Here is a 21,477-nt window from a genome sequence, read left to right as displayed (position 1 = left end):
ACAAACATTCTAACTGGGTGCAAGTAGCATTGACATGGTCAAACAAAAGTCTTACTGCACACGGCAGCAGTATTTTCTGGCCACTTGAGGCACTTATATAAAGTACACCCCATTTCTTTACCATTTCCTGGTATGTTATTGGGATACTGTCAAGAAGAATAGGAGAAAAATTTTTCACAGAATTCAGAACTAATTAATTTTGGACGGTGTACAAAAATTACTTGGGACTTATAACAATCCTCAACCTGTTTAAGGTTTTCCTAACACAATAAATGTGCTAATGGTCATGGGTGTTTAATGAAATAGTATTACTAAAATTTTGCACTATTTTGTCAGAGCATCTGTTTGTCATCTTCAGATGAAGGTAATCTAGTGCTGTAGCAACAGCATACAACACATAAGATGGTGCTCAAGAGCTGCAACAGCGATTTTGAAATAATCTAACATTTTTATCGTCTTCCTTAATTTTGCTCGTTAAAAGACAGTGAGCTTAAATGTTGTTCTTTGATTGGGAAAACCACTCATGAAAAGCATCACCCTCAAAGTGTTATCCTCAGAGCTTACAGAAGCAATACTGTGATCCCAACAGCACGTTCCGAATGTCTCTGTAGCATTTCGTGTTTTTTTGACACTATAGATCCATATGTAAAATATATATGCTCTCTTGCAATTGTGATTATTGTGTTACATGTTGTTGATGTAGCCAATATTAGATGAAAGAATTACAGTATGAGAACCAAGTGTTATCTTTAGATTTTGTGTTTTAAACAATCATTATTAATTTAACATGTAAATGATGGAAATGTCAGCCTCATATTGTCATGAGATGCAGCTTCAGTAGAATGTGTATCAGGACAAAATCTTTAGATTTTTCAACATTTTGTGATAATACTGTCTTTCCATTTTATACTTGGCAGTTACTACTTTCTGGTTGGCAGGGTTGGGCCGTTCAAAGGTATACCGGTATCAGTCAGGACAGTGGATTCGTGAGCAGAGTACACTGGAATTGAGTCCTGATACTTTGGTGCTAGCAGAGCCTGTGATGGAGCTTAAGGGTGAAGGAAAGTCTCAGCGCAAAATAAACACCCTACATATTATTGATGCTGTCTCTCTTGGAGGCACTGATGTCCATAATTTACATATCACTGAGCGGTTAGTATCTTCTGCATTATGGAGTGTGATTTCAGATGGGTAATGTTAAATTTGCACTTAACTATTTTCCTTCTTTCTTGTATGTGGAATATACTGAAATAGTGAGTGAAATTTATGGAATTGATTGCTTCCCCACGCAGGAATAAAAATATCAACAAAAGCTGCAATTGTTTTGACTGAAATTAATGTACGCTCCTAGTGCTTATTTAAACTGTGGTTTCAAGGACATAAATGACCTCTCCCCATACCACTTAGAAAGGTATCTTTACAAATCAAACTTACATCTTGCTTCATGAAGCAGACAGAATTATCAAATCAGTATCACCTTGAAGAAAGCTGGAATATGTAATGGATATTGACATGTAGCAAGTGCACTCCTAGGTATGTAATGTGTAGTGAAATTGCAAAACTGTTTCATCATTCACCACAAAACTGAAATGAGGAATCTCCACCCCCACCCCACCCCACCCCACCCCAATATCTCCTCTCACAACCCATGCACAATTCAAATCGTGGATATGCCCTTGTATAGCTTTATAACTAAGCAACAACTATTTGTGTGTGAATGGGTTGGTTCGGAAGACCCTTGAAGACAAAAAATTCAACTAAGTTTCTTCATAAAAAGTGTGTAATAAAAATGAAGACAAGATTTGTGATTTTTACACATCACAGTATTTTCCTCGGGGTGCAGAAATACATACATACTGGTCCCCATAAGAGATCTTAATATTAAGAATTCATAGTGCTTATTATGTAAATGAAATGCACTAGTCTTGTGTATGTGGCGTTGTGGCTGTAATGAGAAGTTCCAGTTTGAGGTATAAATTTTATCCATTTTTTACATAAAATATTACAGAGTCACTTATCAACAACGACAATTTTTTCAGAATAAATCACACATGCAAGGCTGCAAAATTAAAGAAAAACGTGATCCTCAACCCACAGAGAGGTAGCCATGTAATATAGGAAAGCATTTTACCATTTCTTGAGGAATGTACTGATTTTATGAATCACAAATAGAAAGCTGAATCTTCAAATGGCAGTAGACATATTAATTGAGATTTGATTTTTGCTGCTGCTACTCTACAAAGTGAGTTGTTTGAACTTGTCTCAAAAGCTGTCAGGGAGCTTTAGCCTATTCCTGTCTGTGCAGTACTTTCCAAATTTGTCAGTTTCAACTCCTTAACTGTCAAGAAATAGTTTTTTTTAAATCCAGTTGTAAACAGTGTTAGCCTAGAGCAAGCAACTGGTGTGTAGCAGAAAACATTAAAAACTTCAAAATCACAGTGAATCTCAAGAGTTGTTACTGCATGTCACAGATTTCAGGTAAAGCATGCTACAAGCACAAAACAACAGTGCATTATGTCACTTACAGAAATCAATAACTTAATAATATACTTCAGATAGATTTTGATTTAATTACTTTTCCTTTAATAGTAAAACTTGAGAGTGAAGAACGGTTTTGTAATTAGGACTGAACATTTTAGTACAAAAGTTTGACCTCTTAATCTTCCAGAGGAAAGATTGAATACTGTGAACCCATGTACCTTGAAAGCATAATATTGTCAAAGACTTGTTGATGACACTACCCTTATAATTGATTAGAAAAGGACTTAATATAAGAAAGAAATACAAAAGAAACATTAAGTATATTTTATGATATGCAGAAAAATACTCAGTTTTATTGATAATTTGGTATCTTGTAGTAATTCTCTTGACATCACCATAATCAGTAGCCATTTGACATCCACTACTCGATAAACTCCATGTCTAGTTTTTTCCATGTGTTATGGTCTTCAGCTGCATGCAACCATTTTGCCTCTGTACATTTTCCAGTGACACATATGCAACTTCCAGTAATTCATTATCTTTCTTACCTCTTGGTATCCAGCAAAGTACTTTATTTATTTATTCCATGTGTTGCAGATGTCGGAAAATGTCATTTAACATTGTTAACATGTATTAATGTAAGCCTATAGTATTCTAATGTATTATATTGCTCAATGTTTTCAATTTAGCACAAACAGCAAGATTACTGTTCTAAGTATTCATTTACAGATTAAAAACAGTGACACAACAAATATGACTTCACGGTTTTGCTAAATTTTATGTTGTCTTCGATGGACTTAATACTAATGGGAAGATTGTTGAACAGTTGGAGGCCATGTGGAAAACTCCCTTTTTACACAGTTGAGTGTTTGTACGTATAACATGCAGGTTTGCGTTTTTCCTGGTGTTGTGTTCATGTATTTACATCTAAAATTCATCCACCTAGCTACATTATCTTGCCACCTCCCTTGATTTTCATTGCAGACACATTTACACCTTCCACTTCCAGATATTCAATGATCTACTTGGATGTTATCCTGTATCTTCTGGTGCTTCACAACACAGCTCTCCATTTCTCAGTGAGCAAACCTCAGCTTTTGATTGGCATTGGCTTTAAAAGTCGATGTTGCACTGGTGTAAATCACAACTAATATGCTGTGAGGTGAACTTTCTGTTTCAGACACATCAGAGATGTAGTTTCCAAAACTCTGTTTAGTTTATCACAAGCCTGCTAGGATGTTATTATTCTTCTGTGTATTTCCTTTCCATCTATAAATATGAAAACTCATCCAACATTAATTGATAACTTGTCCAATTTTCTTTTCATTGTGCTGGAAACACACTGTTTAAAGTCTTATTGTAATTGATTTTCATACCAACTTTCAAGTTTGCTTTATGAATTTTTTGGATTATTTGTCGAAATTTATCCTCACTTTGGGCAAACAGTACAGTGTTACTCAGGAAACGAGATGATTCAGATGTGTTCCATTAGACTGTATTCTTTCTTAGTTTATCTAGTTTTAAGGATCTGAAAACTCCCTCTGGGCATAATGAGAATAGATTTTTTATCATATGGAATCTACTGGCCTTGCTTAACTTTGAGCTCTTACTTTTCCACTATCCTAAATTCTCCAGTGTTCTACTGCAGGTTGAATCACTCCTTTGCTTTGCAAGGGCTGTCAGTATGGATTATACTGAAACTAAGACAGAAATTTTTCCACATTTTTGAAACCCCATGTGATGTGGTAATTCAGTCGGTCATTTCTGTAATTTTGTTCAAGATTTGCAAATAATCCATTGTGCCATGTCCACTTCTAAAATCAGCTTGTTTCATTACCAGATGAAAACAGCTTTTTTTTTTCTTTTTTTTATGATAATTTTAAGCTGACAGGTCTACAGTTTTTTCATCCCTTGAGAAGTAGTGTGATAAAGCATTGTTCCAGTTTTGGAGAATTGTATTACTTTCCAGAAAAATAAACGATTTTGCAACTTCCTTTTTCTTTTTTGCCCAATATCAACCCATTTCTGTTAAACATCATCATCTCCAGATACCTTTCCTATCTTCATAATTTGAATGCCTTTCAATACATCACCTGGAATTATTTCCACAATATCATTATTTTCATTATTGTCAGTCTGTGTTTCTGATTAGTTTCTTGACATCTATAAATATTTAAAGAAGTTATGGAATGATTATACAGTTTTCTCATGCATGCATGCATGCATGTTATCTTAAATGTTGAACTGTGGTGTCTATCATACATATGTATTTGTTATTTCTTTTTTATGCTCATATTGTTTTGAGTTGTTTCTTTTTTATTATTTTCATTTTATCTCATCATGATGTCATATAGACATTTATAAAGAGATTTGTTTATTCTTATATGCTATAGAATTCCTGATATTGTTTACTTGAAGTTGTCATCTGATCTTTAATTTTACATTGTTACATTTGATTTTTTGTGTAATTTTGTTTTCATTGTACCTGAAACTTTCTAAGTAAATACTTCTCCTTTTTCATGATCTATTTTATCTCTGTTTTCTAAAATGTTGAGCTTCTTTTGTGGTTCTCAGTCTGAAGACTGGTTTGTTGCAATTTTCCAAGCTAGTCTATCCTGTGCAGATCTCTTCATTACTTTGTAACTATTCCAACCAAAATCCATTTGAACCTGCCTGCAGTTGTCAAGCTTTGATCTTCTCCCGCAATTTTGCCTCAGGATGAACCTTATCAACTAATAACTTCTTTTAACCAAGTTGTGCCACAAATTTCTGTTCTCTTGAATTTGATTCAGCACCTTCTCATTAGTTGTTCTGTCTACTCATTTAATGTTCAGCAGTCTTGTGTAACTCCACGTTTCAAAAGCTTCTACTCTCATTTTGTATGTACTGCTTATTGTCGGCGTCTCTCTTCCATATAAGGCTACTCTTAATACTTCTGGGTGGTTACTCCTGGGTATTAGACAACTGTAACTATTTCCAGCTTTTTCACCAGTAGTGTAACTATGCAGCATTTGATTTTGTTGCCTAATCATGCACAACTGCATACATATTATAAATGTGAAAGTTTGTATGCGAGTATGTTTGTTACTCCTTCATGCTGAAATAGCTTGACAGTTTTGCAAGAAATTTGGAATGGAATTAGCTTATACCCTGGAGTAACTCATAGGCTACTTTTAAAAGTACATAGTTCAAGATATTTAATGATTTAAAAAATATAACATGAAATATGCTATGATAATTACTCTTAGAAAAAGCAATTTCCTGTTTTATTTTTGAAATGTATCATATATGTGAAAATGCTTTTACTCTTTAATATGTCCTTACATAATATAATTCAACATAATGAATGCAATGCTTATACAATCCACCATACTCCCATACAAGCCTACTGCATTTTAGCCTCTGAGCGTCAGTCAGTCAGTGATACAGACCAATAGGTACTTGCCTACCACCAGAGTGCCACCATTAAACCATACAATAGAGTTGTATTTCCCCAGGAAATATATTTACTTACTTTCAGTTGTACTGCTGTACAAATATGGCAAGGCCTGTACAACTAGTGAAATGGCCACTGCTCTTCTTCAGGAACCATATGTCTTCACAGATACTCCTGTGATGTGATCATACCTACATAGGGCTACCTGCATTATTAAGGCATGCAAGCCACCCCAACACAGCAAGAGCTGTGGTTCATTGGGAGAGTGGGAACAGTTGCTTTGTTGTATGATAAAATATTGTATTATGAGTGATAAAATGTAGCAATGTAATCAGTATCATTTTAAGTGCTACTTTGTTCTTTCCAATTTTTATATCTCTGTTCCCCCTCATCTCATGCTTGCCAATCTATCTGAGGTTTGTGCTCAAGGACTTATCTGTATGATTTATCTGTTGGTATATGCTTGCCTTCAAAGTCTGTTCATTGTTGTTTCTTGGTATCTCTGTCATGTTTTGATTAAACTTGTAGTTGACTAGCTGGTCCATTACTGTTATCTTGATGGATTTGTTAATTACATAGTCCCAGTAGTTAGAACTTTGTGTCAGAACATTTATACAGTTGTAATTCATTCCATGTACTTCTGATAGAAGCGGTGTGTTACTACAGTTTGGTTACAGTAGTCAAGTATGCTGCTGGTATTCCTAGCAGTGATCTTCAATCTCTGTATCCATCATGTCACATTGGTGAGGAGATTTGATAGATGCCAGGCTGTCCAAAGTTGTCATTATCACTACTAAATAGTTCCAATGTTTTAGCAGGTGAGAAGGAAACAATATTTATATGATATTTTTCAAAAAAGTTTCTCTAACTCTTTGTTGAAGGTATTTAACTTTCATGTTAGTGCATAAACCTGGATATCTCTTCTCTGATCCTCTGCAGTAAAACATATGAGGCCAATTCAAACGACAAAAGTTCCATAAAATTTCGAAAAGTCGTGTGATGGGGTTGTAGGTGGCAGTAGTGTTTCTTAAGGCTCAGAAAGTGCTGGCAGGTGATAGAGATACATCACCATCAATAGTCAACCTGTCTGGGCACAAGTCAACTCAAGGGCTTCCTTTTCTGTAATGTTGATTGCTTGCCTCATCTGCTAAAGAAGACTATCTTCCATGAGACAAAAATGATTGTGCTGAAAGTTGCAGATGGGAAATGCATCCAGTCACCAGGAACATGTTGTTGTTCTTATAGTCTTTAGTCCGAAGACTGGTTTAATGCAGCTCTCCATGCTACTTTATTCTATGTAAAGCTTCTTCATCGCTGAGTAATTACTGCAACATTCATCCATCTGAATCTGCTTGCTGTAATAATCTTTTCATCTCCCACTATGATTTTTACCCTGCACTCTTTCCTACAGCACTAAATTGGTGATTCTTTCCTGTCTCAGAGTGTGTCCTACTAACTGATCCCTTCTTCTAGTCAGTTGTGCCAATTTCTTTGCTCTCCAATTCTACTCAGTACCTCCTCATTAGTTTACATGACCTATCTACCTAATCTTCAGAATTCTTCTGTAGCACCACATTTTAAAAGCTTCTATTCTCTTCTTGTCTAAACTTTTTATTGTCCATGTTTCACTTCCATACATGGCTACAAGCCATACAAATACTTTCCAAAAAGACTTTCTGACGCTTAAATCTATTCTCAAAGTTAACAAATTTCTCTTTTTCAGAAATGCTTTTCTTGCCTTGCTAGTCTACATTTTATATCCTCTCTACAGCCACTCTAGATTTTTCTCTTGCATCCTTTATGGCCTGCTCAGTGTACAGATTGAATAACATAGAGGATGGGCTGCAACCCTGTCTTGCTCCCTTCTCAAGCACTGCTTTCCTTTCATGCCCCTCAACTCTTACAGCTGCCATCTGCTTTCTGTACAAGTTGTAAATACTCTTTCGAGTCCTGTATTTTACCCCTGCTACCATCAAAATTTCAAAGAGAATTTTCAGTCAACATTGTCAAAAGTTTTCTCTAAGTCTGCAAATGCAGTGAACATAAGTTTGCCTTTCTTTAACGTATCTCCTATGAGAAGACATAGGGTCAGTATTGCTTTGGGTGTTTCTACTGTTCTCCAAACTGGTCTTTGCTGAGGTTGGCTTCTACCAGTTTTTCCATTCTTCTGTAAAGAATTTGTGTTAGTATTTTGTAACTATGACTTACTAGACTAAGAGTTCGATGATATTCACACCTGTCAGCAGCTGCCTTCTTTGTAATTGGAATTATTATATTATTCTTGAAATCTTAGTCTCGTACATTGTGCTTAACAGATGGAAGAGTCTTGTCATGGTTGGCTCTCCCTAGGCTGTCAGTAATTCTGACGGTATGTTGTCTACTCCCAGAGCCTTGTTTCAACTTAGGTCTTTCAATGTTCTTTCAATTTTTTCTTGCAATATAATATCTCCCATCTCATCTTCGTCTGCGTCCTCTTCCATTTCTGTAATATTGCCCTCAAGTACATCTCCCTTCTATAGGTCCTCTACATACTCCGTCCACCTTTCAGGTTTCCCTTCTTTGCTTAAAACTGGTTTTCCATCTGAGCTTTTGATGTTAGTACAGTGATGAATGTGTATCACAAGAATAAGTATTGTAATGGTTATGGTAAGATACCTACTAAGTTGATCAAAGAGAACTCATGTGATTTGAGTCCTATCTTAAGTTATCTGTGAAATCAAACAATTGCTGATATTTGTGTAATCAGTCTCTTATCAATGGAATGTTTCGAGACTGGCTAAAATGTGCTGAAGTTAAGCCTCTTTACAAGAAGGGGGATGAAAAGACACTGTCAAACTATTGAGCAATTTCACTTTTGTCAGCTTTTTTAAAAATATTTGAAAAGGTCATGTTCAACCGTCGTCTTAAGCATCTAACTGCAAATAATATATTGTCCAAGTCACAGTTTGGGTCCCTTAAGGGTTCCGATACAGTGAGAATGTATTTAATTAATTAATAACAAAAGAGAGGCTACTGACATTTTCTGTGACCCAACAAAAACCTTTGATCATGTGAATCACAGCATTCTATTAAGTAATTTAGAATATTTTGGTGGCAGTGGCAGTGCTGAGAAATGCTTCAAGTCTTACTAACAGGAAACAAATGGTGACATTTAGAATTATCTGTGGAGTAAGCAGTCCGTCTTCATCTGATTGGGAATTAACTGCATGTGGTGTCCTTCAAGGTTCCATCTAGGGTCTGTTGCTTTTTCTTGTGTGCATTAATGACCTCTCTTCTGTTACATTGCCAGATGCTAAGTTAGTTTTGCTTGTAGATGATACAAACATTGCCATAAATAGCACATCAAGTACAGATTTAGAAATGGGTGCTAATTTTCACTGACAATAATAAATGGTTTAAAGCTAATTTACTTTCATTAAACTTTAAAAAGACCCACTTTATGCAGTTCAGGTCTTGTAAGAGATTTTCTTCCAACATGTGTATCAAATGAAGAGACACAGATCGAAGAGGATAACAATGTAAAATTTCTGGGATTACAACTAAATAATAAATTCAAGTGGGAAGGGCATACCACAGAATTACTGAACATCCTAAACAAGTATGTGTTTGCAATGCAGATGATGTCATATGGAGACATAAATATGAAAAACTTACCTACTTTGCTTACTTTCATTCTGTTATGTCACATGAAATCATATTCTGGGGTAACTCGTCAAACCGAGCAGAAGTTTTTAGAGTTTGAAAGGGTGTAATAAGACTCATTTTTGGTGTAAATTAAAAAACATCATGTAGAAATCTGCTCAGAGAACAGGGTATTCTAACCACAACTTTTCCTTATATTTGTTCCTTAATGAAATTAGTTGCAAATATGTCTCTATTTCCAATCAATATCTCAATACATAGTACCACTATTAGGGATAAGAACAATCTACATAAAGACCTAAAACACTTAACCTTTGTCAAAAAAGGGGTTCAGTATTCAGGAACATAGATTTTCAACAAATTGCCAGCAACCATTAAAAACTGGGTTTCAGATAAAGTACAGTTTCGACAGAGTTTGAAAGACTTTTTTTTATAGGCAACTCCTTCTACTCTATAGATGAATATCTTAACAGGGACTGTTAGACCAACTTAAGTAAAAATTTCTGTTAGAATTCTTTTTTGCCAGAAGTTGATCACAACAGTCAAGATTAGGTATTTTTGCGTATGATAAATTTGTTTAAAGTGTGTAACTGTGTTTCATTCTGATAGTGTATTAATTATGTACATATAAGCAGTTCCAGTTTACTCTAACATAGTTGCATATTTTGACAATCTACCGACAAATGATCAGGAAAGAGAGTATTATATTCAAATGGTCAATGTTTTTTAATACCTTCTGAAATGTTCCACACCCACAAGAATCATCTCATTTTTGGGTCTATGGAATGAAAACTGAATTTAATCGAATCTACTATCAATGACAGAATGCATCCTCCCAAATTTGTTGATTTAACATTTTGTGGTAATAATGCTATTCTGGGGTGTGATCTGTCAAAGGCATTATTTGCTATCAGAGACTGTGGAATATCAGAGCTCCAGATTGATGAAGCTATTCCAACAAGCACACATAACAATGACTGCTGTGGGCACTTGCTTGCTGCTGGAGATGATGTTATCCTGCCATCATAAACGAGTTCCAATTATAAGTCAAGCTGCTCAATTAAACTGTGAAGCTTTTGTCTATTGCAAAAAGGTAGTCAGCTTACAAAAGAAGTATATACGTCAGCAATGACCATAAGCATTGTAGAGGGTCAAAGAGAACTTTGGATCACTAATTGTCATGAGCAGTGACAGCTCATCCTTAAAGGGACAGCTGAACCAGTCCAGGAAGGGCAGCTTAAGCTATGAATGAAAAATTGTGCCCTGCTACCACTACAGATTATGCAGGATGTGGCCTGGGCAAGGTACTATGAGGTGCATTCAAGTTCTAAGGCCTCCGATTTTTTTTCTAATTAACTACTCAGCCGAAATCGATGAAACTGGCGTTACTTCTCGACGTAATCGCCCTGCAGACGTACACATTTTTCACAACGCTCACACCATGATTCCATGGCAGCGGCGAAGGCTTCTTTAGGAGTCTGTTTTGACCACTGAAAAATCGCTGAGGCAATAGCAGCACGGCTGGTGAATGTGCGGCCACGGAGAGTGTCTTTCATTGTTGGAAAAAGCCAAAAGTCACTAGGAGCCAGGTCAGGTGTGTAGGGAGCATGAGGAATCACTTCAAAGTTGTTATCACGAAGAAACTGTTGTGTAACGTTAGCTCGATGTGCGGGTGCATTGTCTTGGTGAAACAGCACACTTTGTTTCTGGATTGAAAAATGGCATCCACGTCTCATCCATTGTCACAACCGACGAAAAGATCTCCCATTCATGCTGTCTTTGTGCGTCAACATTGCTTGACAACATGCCACACGGGCAGCCATGTGGTCGTCCGTCAGCATTCGTGACACCCACCTGGATGACACTTTTCGCATTTTCAGGTCGTCATGCTGGATTGTGTGCACAGAACCCACAGAAATGCCAACTCTGGAGGCAATCTGTTAAACACTCATTCAGCGAGCCCCCAAAACAATTCTCTCCACTTTCTCGATCATGTCGTCAGACCGGCTTGTGCAAGCCCGAGGTTGTTTCGGTTTGTTGTCACACGATGTTCTACCTTCATTAAACTGTCGCACCCACGGACGCACTTTCGACACATCCATAACTCCATCACCATATGTCTCCTTCAACTGTCGATGAATTTCAATTGGTTTCACACCACGCAAATTCAGAAAACGAATGATTGCACGCTGTTCAAGTAAGGAAAACGTCGCCATTTTAAGTATTTAAAACAGTTCTCATTCTCGCCGCTGACGGTAAAATTCCATCTGCCATACGGTGCTGCCATCTCTGGGACGTATTGACAATGAACGCGGCCTCATTTTAAAACAATGCGCATGTTTCTATCGCTTTCCAGTCCAGAGAAAAAAAAAATCGGGGGCCTTAGAACTTGAATGCACCTCGTACATCGGTGGCTGTTAGCCATCTCTGGGCAATTGTTTAGATGACTCAGATCCTGAGTGGAGAAAAAGCAGACCTGTCACCAGCAGAAAGACGGATAATCGGAGAGGTAGTGGAGATGCTGCAAGATGACATCATTGACTTTGACAGAGTCCTTGGTCTTCTCCTGCAGTTCTTGGGTTAAAGAAGGATGGCATGTCACATTTCAGTGACTGAACAAAATCACAAAAAAGATGTCTACCTGTTGCTGTGCATTGATGACACCCTAGACCGTCTGAAAGGATCAAAGTATTTTTCAACCCAGGCAGGCTACTGACAAGTCAAGGCTGACAGGGAAAGACTGCCTCAGAACATCTGACAGCCTGTGACATTCAAAATTATGCCATTTTGACTATGTAATGCTCCAGCCAACTTCGAACATATGATGGCCAACTGTTTCAACACCTTAAATGGACATTGTCATTTTTTTTAAATCATTTGAAGAACATCTAAGTTGCGTAACATCCATTTGAAACGCGTACAGACTGCAGGTCTCCATTTGAATTTGAAAAAGTCCTTCTTTGCCATCCATGAAATAAAAATATGGGGGCTTCTTGTGTATGGCAATGGCATCTGTTCTGATCCCAGGAAATAAGAGCAGTCAGATTTTCCAACTGCTCAGCACATTCATGATAGAAGTTTTTTCAAAATGTGTTTGAACTACCAGCAACCCATAATTGACTTTTGTACCATGCCCCTCCTTTATACGAACTGCTTTAGTGAGACACCAACTTTTCATGGAATGAAGTGCATGTAAGGTCTTTCTATACTAACATCTTCTGCAGTCCTAGCATAGCATTGCAAGAAAGTGGAGACAGAACTTCACATCGATGCTGGTGGTTGTCGAATAAGTGCAGTACTAATGGAAATTCAGTAATGTACTGAAAAGGTGCTTATGCTTCCAGCCCACTCTCCAAATCTAAGATGAACTGCTCTACAACCAAGAGAAAGATTGCCTTGTGGTTGCTTGGGCCATCAATAAGTTTTGGCCATATTTATTTGGCACACCATTCACCATTGCGATGGGCCACCATTCACTATGCTGGATAATCAGCCTGCAGGATCCATCAGGTTGACTGGCAAGATGTGCACTGAGGCTACAGGAGTACGATGTCATAGTGGTATACAAAAGTGGATGCGAACACGAGGATACCAGTCGCCTTTCAAGAAATCCCTTGATGGAACACAGGAGAATCTCAATCATTGCTGCCCTAAAGGACATTACTGCTAAAAAGAGGAAAGACCCAGCAATGCTGAAAACCAAGAATCCTTGAAAGAGGGGGAACCAACCAAAGGAGAATTCCCATTAATAAAAAGAACATTATGGAAAAGGAACTATAATTCAGTGGGGCAGAAATGGACCTCGTCATCCCAGCTCGTGTACAGCCAGGTGTCCTGAAGTACACTACTGGCCATTAAAATTGCTACACCAAGAAGAAATGCAGATGATAAACGGGTATTCATTGGACAAATATATTACACTAGAACTGACATGTGATTACATTTTCATGCAATTTGCGTGCATAGATCCTGAGAAATCAGTACCCAAAACAACCAACTCTGGCCTTAATAACGGCCTTGATACGCCTGGGCATTGAGTCAAACAGAGCTTGGATGTCGTGTACAGGTACAGCTGCCCATGCAGCTTCAACACGATACCACAGTTCATCAAGAGTAGTGACTGGCGTATTGTGACAACCCAGTTGCTCGGCCACCAGTGACCAGACGTTTTCAATTGGTGAGAGATCTGGAGAATGTGCTGGCCAGGGCAGCAGTCGAACATTTTCTGTATCCAGAAAGGCCCGTACAGGACCTGCAACATGCGGTCGTGCATTATCCTGCTGAAATGTATGGTTTCGCAGAGATCGAATGAAGGGTAGAGCCACGGGACGTAACACATATGAAATGTAACGTCCACTGTTCAAAGTGCTGTCAATGCGAACAAGAGGTTACACAATGGGTGATACACCAGTATGGCGATGGCGAATACACGCTTCCAATGTGCGTTCACCGCGATGTCGCCAAACACGGATGCGACCATCATGATGCTGTAAACAGAACCTGGATTCATCCGAAAAATGACGTTTTGCCATTCGTGCACCCAGGTTCGTCGTTGAGAACACCATCACAGGCGCTCCTGTCTGTGATGCAGCGTCAAGGGTCACCGCAGCCATGGTCTCCGAGCTGATGGTCCATGCTGCTGCAAACGTCATCGAACTGTTCGTGCAGATGGTTGTTGTCTTGCAAACGTCCCCATCTGTTGACTCAGGGATCGAGACGTGGCTGCACGATCCGTTACAGCCATGCGGATAAGATGCCTGTCATCTCGACTGCTAGTGATACGAGGCCGTTGGGATCCAGCACGGCGTTCCGTATTACCCTCCTGAACCCACCGATTCCATATTCTGCTAACAGTCATTGGATCTTGACCAACGCGAGCAGCAATGTCACGATACGATAAAACGCAATCGCGATAGGCTACAATCCGACCTTTATCAAAGTCGGAAACGTGATGGTACGCATTTCTCCTCCTTACTCGAGGCATCACAACAACGTTTCATCAGGCAAAGCCGGTCAACTGCTGTTTGTGTATGAGAAATCAGTTGGAAACTTTCCTCATGTCAGCACGTTGTAGGTGTCGCCACCGGCGCCAACATTGTGTGAATGCTCTGAAAAGCTAATCATTTGCATATCACAGCATCTTCTTCCTGTTGGTTAAATTTCACGTCTGTAGCACGTCATCTTCGTGGTGTAGCAATTTTAATGGCCAGTAGTGTATTTCTACAACACTCCTACATCTGGTCACCTGGGATTCATGATGACTTGATAGAATCAGACACAGGTATCACTGGCTAGATCTCTACCGATATGTTGGACTCTATGTGAGCCACTTTAAGGAAGGCCAGTGATGGAAGCTTGTGCCCCAATTACCTGCGTGTGCCAACAACAGAAGCATGTTCCCGTTACCTTTACAGAATCTGGTAAATATTCTGTCTGCAGTAGTGCCATTCCACTTAATTGCAATTGATATTTTGGGGAGGTCCTTGAAGTTGAGAAATGGAAATTGATGAATAATAGTCTGTTACAGAAATTCCACAATTTCTTATAGAAGACATAAATTTGACACACGGAGAGCCCTGTGTGAAGATCTCTGATCGATGAAAACTTTTCCACTCAAGCTGGCACCAGAGGTAATTTCATACTGTGACATCACCCACAGGGTGACAACTGCCAACCACCCACAGACGAATGACCTCACAAAACACTTAAGACATTGGCAGATATGCTCTTGGTTTACAGTGATGTTTAACAAAGAAATTGGGACATTATACTGCCATTAGTGACATTTGCATACAACACAGTGAAGCAAGGCACTACAGATATGAAAGTTCTTGGCAGATTAAAACTGTGTGCCAGACTGAGACTTGAACTTAGGACCTTTGCCTTTTGTGGGAAACAGCTCTGTCAACTGAAACATAACTCACTACCCATCCTTTCAGCTTTATTTCCGCTAATACCTCATGTCCTACCTTCCAAACTTCACATAAGTTCTCCTGCAAAAACTTGTAAAACTAGCATTCCTCAAAAAAAGGATATTGCACACACACAGCTTAGCCACATTCTGGGGGATGCTTCCAGAGTCAAAATTTCACACTGCAGCAGTGTGCCCTGACATGAAACTTCCAGTGCTAGTCTTGCAAGATTCACAGGAGCCCTTCTGTGAAGTCTGGAAGGCAGGAGATGATATACTGGCAGAAGTAAAGCTTGAGGACAAGTCATGAGCTCTGCTTGTGTATCTCTGTTAATAGAACACTTGTCCGTGAGAGGCAGAGGTCCTGAAAGAGTGTCTCAGTCTGGCACACAGTTTTAATTTGCCAGGAAGTTTCATATCAGTGCACAAGCCACTCCAGAATGAAAATTGCATTCAAGATATTACAGGCTTCATGCCATTCTTTCTGCTACAAGACTGCAAGCTGAAACAACAGTGGATACACTGTTCCACTTTCAACCAGATTTCATGGAAATTTCATGGAGTGTACATAGAATGTGAGAGGGGTCATTTGACACCACCTGACCCGTGGTGTAATTTTTTTTTAGAATATTGGTGTTCTCAAGATGACAAAGATGCTTGTGTTCTGTTTTGTTTTCAACAACAATTGCTCCCTTGGGTGATGATATACACTTTGTCAGAAAGCTTTCCACACTGGACATTGTAACATAACTTTTCTGTCATACTTCATGCATTGCTGTTAATACTTGCCTCATCAGTGAGCATTTCTTTTTTGCCTGTAACAGGCATTTTAAATTAAACAAAAGAAAATCTAGTGTGGCTCCATTTGCTAGAGCCTGTGGCCAAGTGTGTGTGTGTGTGTGTGTGTGTGTGTGTGTGTGTGTGTGTGTTTGACAAAGGCCTTGTTGGCCAAAAGCTAACTTTCTGACAGTCTTTTTGTCGTGTATTTCTGCAACTCAGTAGCTCCACTACACAATGAGTAGCAACTATCCTTTTCATGATACTGAGGCATTTTATATTATGTCATGTTTGTGTGACATTACTAAAAGAGAGATTTTGTGTATTCTGGAGAACTCAGATATTGAATCAGATAGGAGCTTATTGGATTTAAGTGGTTTTTTTTCTGCCAGAGATAACTTGGCAAAAAAGATAGGAAATGTTACAGTTAGTTGATGACTTCTTAAATCAGTTCTTTCCACAACAGTATCAGGGGTCAGGTAGCACAACAGTGAAGGTATTAGCTAGAGATGGAGCAGAAGTGAGTGTCGCTAACATGCTATTGCCTGGAATAAGGGCTACTTTGAATGTCCTGAATGAGAGAGGTGGATCCACTGTGTACACCTGTCACTGAGTGGAGGATGCCATCAAAAATGCCTCCCATCTTTCTGATGAATCAATTCTTTGTATCATATAAAACAAAAAGTCAGATTCTCAGAATGAAATAAAAAACACTACGTGGACCTTGTCAGTGGAGAAATTGAAGGCAATGATTGGTATCATGTATGCCTGAGGTGCTATTTGTGATAAACTGACAAAAAACAGATTCCATGTATTTATCAGATTCATGTACTTTGGTGAGAAGTCCTCGGAACTTAATGCATTCCTGCTAACACATTCTCTCATATTTCAGAAATATGAAACAAGTTCATGCAAAACTGTCTCCACTGTCACTGCCTGGATGAAAATATTACAGTTGATGATCAGTTACTTCCAAGCAAAGAAAGGTGCAGTTGTATCCAATTTATTTCAAACAAAACTGACAAATATGGACTCAAATTTCAGATAACTGCAGGGTGGCATTTAAGTACATTTGTAAAGCCTTTCCATACCTTGGAAAGGAAAGAGTCCAACCAGACAACCACCCATTGGGAGAGAGTATTGTTCCTTGCCTTATGGAGGCAAGGAAGGAATGTGATGACAGGTAACTCCTTCCCATCCCTTCAGCTTTCCAAGAAACTTCAACAGTAGTAAATGTTGCTAGCAGGAACAGTCATGAGATTTGCTGAAAATTCTCCAAGAACAATAATTCTGACTTACATTCCATCATCTTGAAGAAGACAGATAAGGCTGCTTGCACTCTAACAATGTGCAAAGGCATAAAAATAAAAACATCTAAATTCTGAGCACAATATATCCTGAAGTAGCAGTGAATGAAGAAGGAAAGAAGAAACCAGGAACAATGCTGTGAAGTATGATGAAGACATCGTTGATTGAATGATTTGTAATTATGCAACTAAAGTTGCTTTCATGTCTTTTACAGTATACTAGACATGGCAGCAATAAATGTGTAGATAATTTAGAAACAAATAATCTGAAAGGAAGATTTTCATCCTTCACCTGGTAAATGAATTCACAAATGTTAAACAACAAAATATGTAAAGGAAACAAGACCAATAACATCTGTGACAATACAAAAAAGCCATCTCCAGAAAACTTATATGAACAGTACCAATGCTCAAAGTTTAATGTCAGTGTTTCGAAGTAAACAAATGAAATGTTAGGCTTTAAAAATAGGTCCCATTTTTAGATAGATGAATGGAAAAAATATAGGTTTAACTTTAATTGTGTTGTTAATTTTTAATGCATATTTCATTAGGGGTCATATAACCTCATCCCGCTGTTCTTGGTGTATCACATTTTTCACTGTTCTAATGTTGAATGGTTGTAGAATTTTAGTCACTTATGGATACAGAGATTTTAGTACTTTATTGGATATCAGTATTACATTCAGTCCAGTGTATATTTCATCATATAGTATCTCAGATGGGTACAAATGTCCATCTGCAAAGAGGCTCGGCAAGTATATTGCTTGTTGCTTTTGAAGAAAGGCTTTACCACTATACTCTTCCACTGACTTCATTCATTCAAATGTTCCTGTGTAGTATCATGCAATGACATTGTCAATAACTGTACATTTGGCAATGTTTGGTACTGAATGGGGGTGTTTGTTACCCCATGTCGACAACTGTTAACTTTGATATCAAGCTGCCTGAAAAAGGATCAGTGAAGATTGCTTAGTTGTGAAGTTTTATACTGCTTGAATGAAGGTATAAGATACTGATACAGTTTACACAGCTGTTACCACAGAGTGCCAATTATTGTAAATATTCTGTTTTGAAACCCATTTGTTGGCACCCCACCATTTGTGACAGATGTGGTTGTCAAATTTTTATTTTTACAGTTTACGTACCAAACTCTTTACTGATGTGCCCTTAATTTTAATGAAATGGATTTAAAGAAGACCACAAGTGAGAGCAAAAGTTATGAATTAAATAGCTTAAGCCTTATCTTTAGAAACAGCCATATTAAGTAGAAGGTGGTTGTAGTGCGAGGTATCAAGCAGGCATGACAATAAACAGAGTGCTCATAGTGGGCAGCTTGACAACCACAAGAAGAATTGTACAGCAGCTATTCCACACATGGCTCAAATATGTCTCTGATGTTCACCAAGCACTTATTACGTGAAATTGTGTGAGTGCCAGCCACTATGTACTTTATCCTACTAATGTTCCTTTGTTATTACAACTGTTTCTGCCAACTATACTAAACACACACAGTTATTTAGTAACGATTTTGGTAAATAAATATATAACTGCTACTGAAATTTGTGGACTAGATTTGGTAATGATTCTTTGATACGTTCACATTTTCTGTTTTCATTATATCCTAAATCCTGCTTTTATTCAGGTTATTTTAATGATACCATTGTTTCCTATATCATTTTCTTAGAGAACATTGGAATTGCACCTATAATCTCTCTTTTGATACGCACTGGTGCGTGAGAGAGAGAGAGAGAGAGAGAGAGAGAGAGAGAGAGAGAGAGACAGACATGCACTTGTGCATGTGTGTGTGTCTGAATGTGTCTACAGGCTTTCCCCCCCCCCCCCCCTTTTTCACACACAGACACTTACGTAATTGCCCCTGTTTTTCCTCCTCCTCCCACCTCTCCCTCCTCTTTCTCTATCACCACACCCTTCTTTTTCCTCCTCCTCCTCTTTCTCTTTCACCGCACCCTCTTGTGCACCTATGCTGTAAGCCTTAGCTAATTTTCTTATATGGCCCACTGTACTGTCATTAACATGACACTATTTGAAGCTATGTGATTTTTCTCATCTATTTAGTTATGAGAATTTGAAACTTAAACCTATCTGTCAAATATTATCTCTGACAATATTCCTACTTTGAATCAGCTGAGAATAAACCATTTTAAACTTCCTTTTTTTTTTTTTAAGCAAAAGAAAAGAAGCAGAGCATTTTATGAGTGTTATTGTACTCTTGCTGGAAGATGTACTGAATTGATCTTTTATGGCAAATATAATTGCCAGATTTCTTTTTGGATTGAATTTAGTAACACACTTAATTGACAATCATAAGGCTTCAATTTGCCACCAACTCCCCTCCATTTCTTTAAAACTTAGGATACACAAAATTTGATGAAAAAGTGTTAAATATCTTTGTTTGCAAATACTTTGAATGTATTAAAGACATGTCTCTAAAGTGATGCTGGAAGGAACTCAGGATCTATTTCACTGTTACATGCTGTGTTTCATTTTTGATACTGGATTTGAGTATTGAAGAGCCAAGTGCCTACACTTTAACTCAAATTTGAAGTTTGTATGTACCTATCCAATAAACATTTCATTATAGAAACCGTTTTGAAGCGCAAGGCTTATTGTCACAAGTATGGCAAAAAATTCTGAAACTTAGTGCACCAGTATTGGAGCAGTACACAATTAATTAGTTTTCTCTGGTATCCCATTTTATCTCCTTACATATGAAGTTCCAAAGAAGAGAGTTCTGTTTCTAAAGGTGTTTGTTGATGTATGACTTGTGTTGCTTTGGTAATGAAATGCATTTTGTATGTATCTGCTGCAGGTGACCTATAGTATCTGTCTTTTAACATATTAGCATGTTTTTCAGATTCAATGTTTCATCAGGACTTTTACACACTTGGTAGTTTAACGATTTCTGTAGCTCAAAATGAAATTCTATATTATTTTTAATTACTGTCACTTTGAATCACATCTATTTGAAATACATTTAAATATTCCTTTTCTTTATTCAGGTACAAATTCTGCGAGCAGTTTACAAAAGCACTCTACAAACCTAGCCGCATGGATGGCACACTGTTGAGGACAAAGTGCCTGTATGGCCTTGAGAATGTTTCAGCCGTATTTGAAAGGTAAAATTATAAACTAGGAAACAAGTAGAAGAAAGGTAGCCATTTCAACAATTTCTCGTGATAGTTTAAAATTTATACATATTAAAAGTAAATGGTACACCATGAAAGCTGTTAAAAATTCATGTTATTAGGCTTTTTTATGTTTATTGTGATGGTGTAATTTAGATGGTGAGAGAATAATATTCAGCTCATTTTACAGACTACTGCATGGGATTTTGGGGCTCAGGTCAGTTGAGCAAAGTCATATGAGTTTAGGCAACTGTACTGCTTTTCTACTGCTACACGGCGAGCATGATGAATACTAATAACATAAAGTTTGTGTGTCAAGCAACTGGCGAAACTCATAATTTTAGCTGATTATCTATTAGGTGTCTTGGATTTCTGAGAGTATTTCCCTCTTATGTGCAGTGAAATAAATTCAAAATAGTCTTCCATTGTAATCTTCACTGACCACATAGCTTTGTGGAAGTTTAAGTTGTCATCTGTTTCTCTTCCATCAAATTCTTATTGGGTGTTAATTTCATAATAAAATTTCTCAAAGTGTATTGGTGATCTTGAAAGCTGGGAGAATACAGTGAAATATAATCCTTTTGTTTATTGGTGTGTTCTTTACCGAAGCATTTGTACAACTGTATCACAACTGTATCAAAACTCTCAATGTTTTTCAGAAAGTAGTGTAACCCCACTGCCCACTGTTGAGTTATGTAGTTTCTGAGCATCTCTTTGTTTATTTTGAAACACTGCAAAGATATGACACTCTACAGAAGTGTCTGCCAGATCATACAG

The 21,477-nt window shown here is 37.8% G+C and overlaps 1 protein-coding gene across 1 annotated transcript in view; it reads left to right on the top strand.

The window, feature by feature from the left end:
* The window catches only part of LOC126101561 (cap-specific mRNA (nucleoside-2'-O-)-methyltransferase 1), a 275,895-nt gene that overhangs the window by 215,221 nt on the left and 39,197 nt on the right, over window positions 1-21,477 (top strand). Inside the window, exons 14-15 of the mRNA XM_049912198.1 lie at window positions 939-1,152; window positions 20,575-20,691. Coding sequence (XP_049768155.1) covers window positions 939-1,152; window positions 20,575-20,691 — 331 coding nt within the window. The remainder of the gene's footprint in view (window positions 1-938; window positions 1,153-20,574; window positions 20,692-21,477) is intronic.

The sequence above is a fragment of the Schistocerca cancellata genome, chromosome 9 (assembly GCF_023864275.1).
Source record: "Schistocerca cancellata isolate TAMUIC-IGC-003103 chromosome 9, iqSchCanc2.1, whole genome shotgun sequence".
In the NCBI taxonomy this organism is placed as follows: domain Eukaryota; kingdom Metazoa; phylum Arthropoda; class Insecta; order Orthoptera; family Acrididae; genus Schistocerca; species Schistocerca cancellata.
The sequence above is the reverse complement of the archived record's forward strand: the minus strand, read 5'-3'. Positions and strand labels throughout refer to the sequence as shown.